This window comes from Nansenia antarctica (genome assembly GCF_963989245.1).
Source record: "Nansenia antarctica genome assembly, chromosome: 6".
NCBI classification, from domain to species: domain Eukaryota; kingdom Metazoa; phylum Chordata; class Actinopteri; order Argentiniformes; family Microstomatidae; genus Nansenia; species Nansenia antarctica.
The window spans coordinates 23,675,001-23,685,000 of record NC_137676.1 but is presented as its reverse complement, the minus strand read 5'-3'; the positions used below and the strand labels follow the sequence as shown (position 1 = coordinate 23,685,000).

Genomic DNA, 10,000 nt, shown 5'->3' with positions numbered 1-10,000 from the left:
CCCCCTCCCTCACTCCCTCCCTCCCTTCCTCTCTGAGTGCAGCTGTCAGAGAGGATGAATGCTGGTACTGTGGAACAGGGGCGGAGGGGACCGGGGCACACACACACACACACACACACACACACACACAGACACACACACACACACACACACACACACACTGCACCAGTGGTCTGCCAGCCCACTGACCCCAGACCAGCCAGTGTAACCAGCCTGTCTAATGAGCTGTCATAGCTAATCAGGCCAGTGTGTTATAAGGCTTCATCAGGCTGGTCAGAGGAGCCTCGTTAGGGCAGGGCGGCACAGGCCTCGTTAGGGCAGGGGGGGGCAGGCCTCGTTAGGGCAGGGGGGGGCAGGCCTCGTTAGGGCAGGGGGACGCAGGCCTCGTTAGGGCAGGGGGACGCAGGCCTCGTTAGGGCAGGGGGACACAGGCCTCGTTAGGGCAGGGGGACACAGGCCTCGTTAGGGCAGGGGGACACAGGCCTCGTTAGGGCAGGGGGACACAGGCCTCGTTAGGGCAGGGGGACACAGGCCTCGTTAGGGCAGGGGGACACAGGCCTCGTTAGGGCAGGGGGACAAAGGCCTCATTCAGCTGGGAGGGGCTTTGGAAACTGTTAATGTTTGTTTTTTCTTCCATTGTTCCTTTTTGTAGAAGGGCTCCTCAATGATAATGTCTGGATGAACACGGAGGAACAGCTATTACAGGGTGTAGGACAGCTATTACAGGGTGTAGGACAGCTATTACAGGGTGTAGGACAGTTATTACAGGGTGTAGGACAGTTATTACTGGGTGAAGGACAGCTATTACAGGGCGTAGGACAGCTATTACATGGTGTAGGACAGCTTTTACAGGGCGTAGGACAGCTATTACATGGTGTAGGACAGCTATTACATGGTGTAGGACAGCTTTTACAGGGCGTAGGACAGCTATTACATGGTGTAGGACAGCTATTACATGGTGTAGGACAGCTATTACATGGTGTAGGACAGCTATTACAGGGTGTAGGACAGTTATTACAGGGCGTAGGACAGCTATTACATGGTGTAGGACAGCTATTACAGGGCGTAGGACAGCTATTACATGGTGTAGGACCGCTATTACAGGGTGTAGGACAGCTATTACAGGGCGTAGGACAGCTATTACAGGGTGTAGGACAGCTATTACATGGTGTAGGACAGCTATTACAGGGTGTAGGACAGCTATTACAGGGTGTAGGACAGCTATTACAGGGCGTAGGACTATTAGACAGCGCAGAGTCAGCGTAATCATCCGCTCATTTCCTGTTCTAGTGAAGCTGCTGTACACACAGGTCACTCTGGGCTCCCTCTCCTCCCTCTCTCTCCAACTCCACCCAAACACTGCTCCCCTCTCCTCCTCCCCTCCCCCCCCTCCTCCTCCCCTCCACAGAGTCACCTTCTACTTTATCTTCTTGTGAGAAGCACCCGACCCATCAGCGTTACAGCAGCAGTGTACTCTGGGTAATTACTGTGTTAATGACTTACCACATGGACAACCACACACACACACACACACACACACACATACAAAACTTACCACATGGGTAACTCAGAACTGAAATGTCATCAATCGCTATGAAGCCAGTCTTTCCATCAGACACCTCTGCCTCGAATATGACCTGGAGGAGAGGGAGAGAGAGAGAGAGAGAAAGAGGGAGAGAGGGAGAGAGAGAGAGAGACAGAGAGAGGGAGAGAGAGGGAGAGAGGGAGAGAGAGAGAGGGAGAGAGAGGTTAGATATTCTGTAGGGGGGTGTCAGAATAAAGAAGAGGCCCCACGGTAGCTGGGGGTCAGGACTCGGACACACACACATCAAATCAAATCAAATCAAACATTATTATTCCAGCGAACGGCGACGGCCTCCCGCCAGGCAGGCCCGGCCCCGCCTCCGCTTTATATCGCCACGGCAACGCGACCGTTTAACTCAGATTGGTAATCTGAATCAGAATCCCCAGATGAAATCCGGAGGGGAAGTATCAATAGATCAACATCAGGCGGCAAAATAACTGAATATTGTAAAATACTGAAACGCCTCATACTGAAACGCCTCATACTGAAACGCCTCATACTGAAACGCCTCATACTGAGACACCTCATACTGAAACGCCTCATACTGAAACACCTCATACTGAAACGCCTCATACTGAAACGCCTCATACTGAAACGCCTCATAACTAAACGCCTCATACTGAGACGCCTCATACTGAAACACCTCATACTGAGATGCAAACGTGGTGGCGCGGCGATGGAAAAGGAAAACTGAGATATTTTGGCTTTTGTCAACGACAACGACAACGACGTCCTCGTAAGGAAAAGGACCTTAGTTCTTCTGTCGCGCCAGAAGGAGAAAAGCTTCAGTTGGCTTCATAGGCAGGGTGAGCTGTAGGTGAGCTGTAGGTGAGCTGTAGGTGGGAGGGTGAGCTGTAGGTGGGAGGGTGAGCTGTAGGTGAGCTGTAGGTGAGCTGTAGGTGAGCTGTAGGTGGGAGGGTGAGCTGTAGGTGAGCTGTAGGTGAGCTGCAGGGGAAGTGGTTGTGCGCTCCGACAACATCTCAAATACATTTATAGAGGGTTTTCTCTTATTATCTATTATCTTTTATTTAAAAAAAATAATAATCTACGGAGCCCCTCTGGGGTCACATGGTAGAAAAAATGTGTGAATCCGTTCCCTCGGTTTTGTAATTCGTTCCCTCAGTTTAGTAATCCGTTCCCTCTGTTTAGTAATCCGTAATTCGTTAGGGTTAGGCCCTACGAGCCAGAACGATCGCAAGGATTAGGGTTAGGGTTAGGGTTAGAATCCTTGCGATCGTTCTGGCTCGTAGGGCCTAACCCTAACCCTAACCCTAACCATAACCCTAACCCTAACGAATTACTAAACTGAGGGAACGAATTACAAAACCGAGGGAACGGATTCACACATCAAATATTTTTTTTCTACCTTGTGGGGGGCTCCGTACATTTCCAACAACCATTGAACAATCGTCCAGCCAGTGGGTGGGCTGTTACAGCAGTTGAGTATAATTATTACAGTAATGGCAAAGTTCTCACTGCCTGCTGTCAGTACGGGACCGCAAAATGCATTCATAGGAAATTCATTCACCTTTGGATAAAAGCAGAAACAGTGGTAATAATAATTGGAATGGATTTACCGGGTTTCGGTTATAGAAAAAGGTAGGCGTTAGTCTATTAGTTACGGCTGTGCTTTGTGCTTATGGTTTGGTCTGAGGCAAGGCAGCGCTGTGTGTCACTCGGTGTGGGCAGGCCTAGAGATCAGGGTGCCGTGGTGACTGGCTACGTTAGCTTGTCTGTCAGAGAGACGTGCTGGGCTGTCAGTGTCAGTGTCAGGATTTGCCATCATGATTTCAGATTATTGGCTGGCCAACTATATGGCTATTATTTGCCTTCGTTAATTGTTTTACAATTCTGATCGCATCTGGGAGCAGTTCTGCTGTCAAGATTGTTGTTCGTAATCACTTGCTTGTAAGCTAACTAGCTTGCTACTGACCAATCTTACTGAAATTGCTTTGTTCTTACCTGTGTTTGGGTATGGCAGAGTACACTAACTTCGCAGTGCGCTACAGTAACTCCAGTTCAGCGCATCGAGACAAAGTCAGAATACCGCAACTCAAGTTGCTGTAGTTTGCCTTGGTTTCTCTAGGCTTTTTTGAAGTTACTGTAAATACTACCTATTTTCTCTAAAATACAACACAGTAGAGACAGGATATTTGGCCACATGATAAAGAATGTCTTAAATGTCACAAAAATGATTTTAACACATTTTTGACCAACATTGAAGTTACTGCCTTTTGCCTTTGTATGGCGGTGTAATGGCAACGTTCTCACTGCCTGCTGTGAGTAGGGAGGCAGAATGCTATACGAAATTCCTTCAGGTTTGGATAAAAGCAAAAACATTGGTAATTATCTCTAGATATTCATCTTGTGATAAAACCTGTTAGCCATGTTAACCTGTTAGCCATGCACAAATCAAGCTGCTCACCATTTTCAGAATGGTAACACTGTTTTGGGGGGAACTTTGTGTAGAAGTGTCCAATATGAATGATCTTGCTATCAAACTAAACATGTTTTACCACAGAGAAGCAAACAACAAAATGAATACAACACTTCCAATCCACCTGAGAGATATGGTGACCTTGGAAAGATTATTGTTGGAAAAAGTGTTCCTTGCGAGAGTCAATAAACTCTCCCATGTCAGGACTGATATGGGCAACCCCTCCAAGGAAGACAGTGGGGACATGCCAGGCAGTAGAGGAGGGCTAACATTCTCGTCAGTCAGTGTTCTGCCACCCCTGCAAGAGATTGGTCTTCAGCAACTATGGATTGCCTTTGGCCAAGGCCGGTTATGGTTAAAATGGCCAACATGGCAGCCATTTTGAAATGTACGTGGCTAACAGATTTTTTCCAAAGAATGACCCAAGAAGACTCAGTAACATGTTGGTGCTTTTAACCACAAGTGGACCTTATCTGCTCCACTACAATGGAGACCAGCCAATCACGTGTCTGAACACAGAGGACCCTGGCCAATCACGTGTCAGAACACAGAGGACCCTGGCCAATCACGTGTCTGAACACACCTGGTTTAGAGGTTGTGACTCCTGATGATGTCATACTAAGCAGGGCTCTCTCACCACCTGCAGGGGGTTCTGGGTTGGGACTGACCTCCTGCTCCCCGCCAGGTTCGTGTCCTCCTCTCTTCATCAAAGGTCGACTATTAAAACACATTACTGCTCTGTGATTGGAGGATTGGGCTCTTGATCAATTAGGATGGTTGATATGGGAGTGGCCAAAACTAAAGCTAAAACTGCTTTTTCAGACAAGAACTGAGAGAGGGAGGGAGAGAGAGAGACAGAGAGACAGACAGAGACAGAGACAGAGAGAGCTGGAGAGGAGGAGAGAGAGAGACAGAGACAGAGAGAGCTGGAGAGGAGGAGAGAGAGGTGGAGAGAGAGGGAGAGAGAGGTGGAGAGGGAGATGTAGAGGTGGGGAGTGAGGGTGAGAGAGAGCGTGAGAAAGGTGGAGAGAGTGGATGAGAGAGAGCGTGAGAGAGAGAGATGGAGAACGAGACAGAAAGAGATAGAGAGAAAGGACGATATATTATAGAGGGAGAGAATGAAAGAGAGCGGCGAGAGAGAAAGAGTGTCAACAACAGCTAAGTAAGTCCAGGCCATCTGCAGCCTGTAGCTTAGCAGAGGAGCTGAGCTGAGATCAGGAGGAGTGATCGCCCCGTAATGCAGACGACATTTGTGAAACAAATCTTCCGCCGCCACTACCCTTAAATCCAGCCAGGGGATTAAACACACACACACATCCTGTCATACTTATGTTAGTAGCTTTCAGGGGGTCTCACACATACATACACACACATATATATATATATACACTCACCCCGCGCACGACCGCGCGCACACACACACACACACACACACACACACACACACACTCAAAGTTGCGAGTGTGAGTCTGCAGGCTGTAGTTGTGTTATTCTGGGATGTAAGGCTGAGTGCTGACAGAGGAGAGCCGGTCGTCGTAGTAACAGTAAAGCGCTGCTGTGTGACAACCTGAGCTGCTGCAAGTACCTTAACACACACACAGGGGTACGCACACACACACACAGGGGTACGCGCGCGCACACACACACACACACACACACACACACACACACACACGGGTACACACACACACGGGTACACACACATTTACATTTACATTTACATTTACATTTTTGGCATTTAGCAGACGCCTTATTCCAAAGCGACTTACAATCAATACATTTGAATACTAAGCATGTGAATCAGCAGTCCACCATTCGTTGCAGGAAGAGTACTCTAGCTCGGGCCCTGGGCCACTGATAGAAGGAAAAACCTTCTCCCTATTATCGCCTTCTACTAAAAAAAAAAAAAATTTTCACACACACCGGTCGGCGCATTCCAACCGAAAATAAATTGGTTCGGAGCCTCAAAAGTTGGTTCGCAGGTTCCAGAACGGGAACGGTTCCTTGGTGGTGTGAAAGCCCTAACAGAGGTGCGTACACACACACACACACACACACACACACACACACACACACACACACACACACACAGGGGTACGTGCGCACCAGTGGCGGCTGGTGCTAAACATTTTGGGTGGGGCACAGCAGTGTTTCCTCCAGGATTGTTCATATTAGTGGCGGGGGGTCCTCTTTCGCGCGCGCAGCTTGCGATTTTGTTTTCGCGTGCACAAATTTTTTTTGGGCGTGCACGCGCACGTTTACCCGTACCTCCGCCGTTCTGTTCGTGGTGATTTTAGAGGCAATAGATTATTTTTTTTAGATTATTACTAACACCAGAAGACAAGACATACAAACTGTGGTGAGCTACATTGCTGGTGTAACATTAGCTAGTAGCTATCCATTTTTCACTCATACACGGCCGGAAAAGTGAACAGAAATACAACGCTGACTTACGGTGGTATCTTGCGGCTGTCTTCACAAAGAGCTCCAGGATGCTTTCGCTTGAGGTGCTCGTTCATTGCAGATGTACTCCTGTGATAGGCCATTTCATTTCTGCACAGTTTACAGACCACCACATTGTTTTCTTTTTTTGTAAAAGCCGGAAATTGCAAAACGTCACGTTTGACGTCAGACTTAACAACCGGATATTCAGGACGCACATTTTTGCGCCCCGGCCTAGAAATAGGAGACAGCCAATTGGAGCGCTGCTACAGCTCACGTGTAAGCGAAAAGTATTCGGCCTGCCATAGACTTGCATTGACCGGCGCCCCGACGCCTCCCCCTATGTATTTTAACAGTGAATTTTACACACACACAGATAAAATGTTTATTGTATTGGAGGATTTTTAATGAATGCTGATAGACGCCGACAGAATATCAGCCGCATTTTGTGAATAAACAATGTTTATTTAAAAAAAAAACTTTTACAAATCGCAACTAGGAAGTGAAGGTGGGGAACTAGGAAGTGAAGGTGGGGGCGGCGCCCCAGCGCCCTCTATCGGCCAGCCGCCACTGGTGCGCACGCGCACACACACACACAGCCAGCTTTTTCCCCCTCAGCCCTTTTGACAGCTTGTATAAATAGCCAGCAGCCTCTCCTGAATGAACTGTCCCAGGATCACCTCAGACAGGAGGGGAAGGAGGGAGAAGTCAACGTGAAGAAGCTGAGATGCTAACACTGCTGCTACGTTGAGATACTAACACTGCTGCTACGTTGAGATACTAACACTGCTGCTACGCTGAGATACTAACGGCCAAGCTCCACCATGGCCATCGAGCGTTGCGTCAAATGTGCGTTGCGTCCGGAATTTGGGATCAAATGCATTGTAATCAATGAAAGGTGCTCCACCTGCTGCGTTGCGTCAGCGTTGCGTTGACGGTGGACGCAGACGTCACAATGAGACCAATTGTATATTTACAATTGTAGTTGTTGGTTATAATTGTATAGCCTATTGGTTGTTTTCTGGTGTTGTTTTATTGTTTTGCTCTGTTTGTAGTGCACTTGATATTATCAGGCATGAAAACAGGTCGGGGTGAAAAAGGTGAGAAGGATATGAGACCCGGATCCTGCTAGGGCAGTCGGAGACTGAGAGCCAAAAAAGATTATTGGGGTACCAGAAAGAGACACATCATACATGCGGGCTCACAAAAGCTCTCCCTCTCACTCTCCCTCACTCACACACACACTCCAATAGGCTACGAGACCAGTGGCGTCATTTCAGCAAAAGCCACGATATGGCATGGTACCGAATGGGGGGGTAGAGGCGGATTTTTTCCCTCCAAATCAGTTATGCAATAGTAAATTTTAGTGAGTTGTTTCTGTACAAAAACGAAAATATGAATGTATAATTAAGTGCAAATAAAGTATCTTTACATGTTCACATGTAAACATACACATATGTTGTATAAGAAACTAGACTGACAACTTCTCATGAAATGCGCAACAGTGCAGCTTTAATATAAGCTAGTACAGTGTTTCCCAAACTGTGGGGTGTGGGGGGTACTGCAGGGGGGGCGCGTTTAATTTTGTAAAATATATATATATATATATATATATATACCTGTATATATTTGATGACGCCCTTAGTCTGTGTACTACGGTAGCAGTCGCACTGTTATTCTGTTCTTGTATGAAGGTACGTCCTAATGCTGAAGAGAATACCGAGTCTGCTTTACTTATTGTTCATACGCGATTCATGTGCACCCAAGCTCAACACATACCATATATCTGCCATATATCATACTTCCGTTATATATCGAAAAATATGATGATAAATACATATAAAACGGGCCTGTCACGTCTCCAGTACATTAGAACTTCGCATCCTTTGATACATATGGCGGGATGTAAGGATCTTGTAACTTCGCAAACAATGGCAAAATTGAAATAGTTTACTCTATGTTCAACTGCCGCGGCGAAGTTACAGATCCTTACATCCCGCCATATGTATCAAAGGATGCGAAGTTCTAATGTACTGGAGACGTGACAGGCGCGTGAGACTGCCATATATGTGCCGTTTTATATGTATTTATCATCATATTTATATCATCAAGGATCTTGACGGGATGTAAGGATCTTGTAACTTCGCAAACAATGGCAGAATTGAAATAGTTTACTCTATGTTCAACTGCCGTGGCGTTGCCTTTAATATACAAATATTGTATGACCCTCAGCCTGCTCACACGGCGCGGCTCCATGGTTCTTTGGTGGAAAGGCATTTTTAACGAACTCCCAGCAAAATCAAAACATGAAAATCTTCTGTCACTACCTTTTCCAGTTGAACATAGAGTAAACTATTTAAATTTTGCCATTGTTTGCGAAGTTACAAGATCCTTACGGCCAAGCTCCACCATGGCCATCGAGCGTTGCGTCTAATGTGCGTTGCGTCCGAAATTGGGATCAAATGCATTGTAATCAATGAAAGGTGCTCCACCTGCTGCGTTGCGTCGCGTCAGCGTTGCGTCCGATGGCTGCGTCCAAAGTAGACTTTCAAAAAAGTTTGATTTTTGACGGTGGATGGACGCAGACGTCACAATGAGACGGCGCCCACGTGGGGTGTCAATCACCGCACCTGTGGTGAACTCTTGTTGCAGTAATGGACGACGAACGGCTCATCCTTGAGGTCGAAAAATATTATATTATATGAATTGCGAGCGTCAATGCTTTTCTACGATACTACGTGTAATGTCACTTGGACATAGAATAATAAGACACTTGAGTCTGGGTTCAACAAAGGTATAACCAGTTTACTTCGGTTCTCTCGACACCTGTCAGTCACCTACTGGTGTATCATGAACTCTCTCTAAGGCGCATGCGCTGTCCTGACTATGAATTAACCCATTCATTACACTACGGATGAATATCAACGTTGACGCGACGCAGCAGGTGGAGCTTGGACAACGGGAAGTTGACGCAACGTCGATGGCGAGTTGATGCGACGCAGCAGGTGGAGCTTGGCCGTTAGGATGCAAAGTTCTAATGTAGCTACTGGAGACGTGACAGGCGCCTGAGACTGCCATATATCTGCCATATATCATACCTCAGTTTTATATGTATTCATCATCATATTTTTCGGGCATTTAGCTCATTAAACGGCGAAAATCACTGGCGGACCTGGGTTGCGATTCCATTTAATTTACAGGGAACTATGTGTGAAAGGGGCTAACAGCTTGCAAAATAGTCTGACAACGCTAACGTTGGTAGTTATCTGTACTGTATATGTACTGCACTTAGTAATGTAGGTACCAAATGTTAGTACCAAATGTTAGTACCAAAGTTAGCCATCTATCGTTAGCTAGCAATTTGTATTTTGTTAACGTTACATTCTTATCTCAGTATTTGCGACTTCAGTCCTTGTTTTCTCTCAGCATACAAAAACCTCGGCTGACGTTCTGTCACCAATTTCTTCACCAAGGAGTTTCACACGCACATTACAGTTTCAGCCCTTCACGCCTGCGCACCTGTTCGCTACGTTGCT

At 46.9% G+C, this 10,000-nt stretch overlaps 1 protein-coding gene across 1 annotated transcript in view; it reads right to left on the bottom strand.

Annotated features, from left to right (window-relative positions):
* ptprk (protein tyrosine phosphatase receptor type K) overlaps positions 1-10,000 on the bottom strand; it is a gene marked incomplete at its 5' end in the record, with an annotated part of 225,802 nt that overhangs the window by 94,763 nt on the left and 121,039 nt on the right. The window contains one exon of the mRNA XM_080533604.1: positions 1,556-1,637. Within this exon, the coding sequence (XP_080389730.1) occupies positions 1,556-1,637 (82 nt within the window). The remainder of the gene's footprint in view (positions 1-1,555; positions 1,638-10,000) is intronic.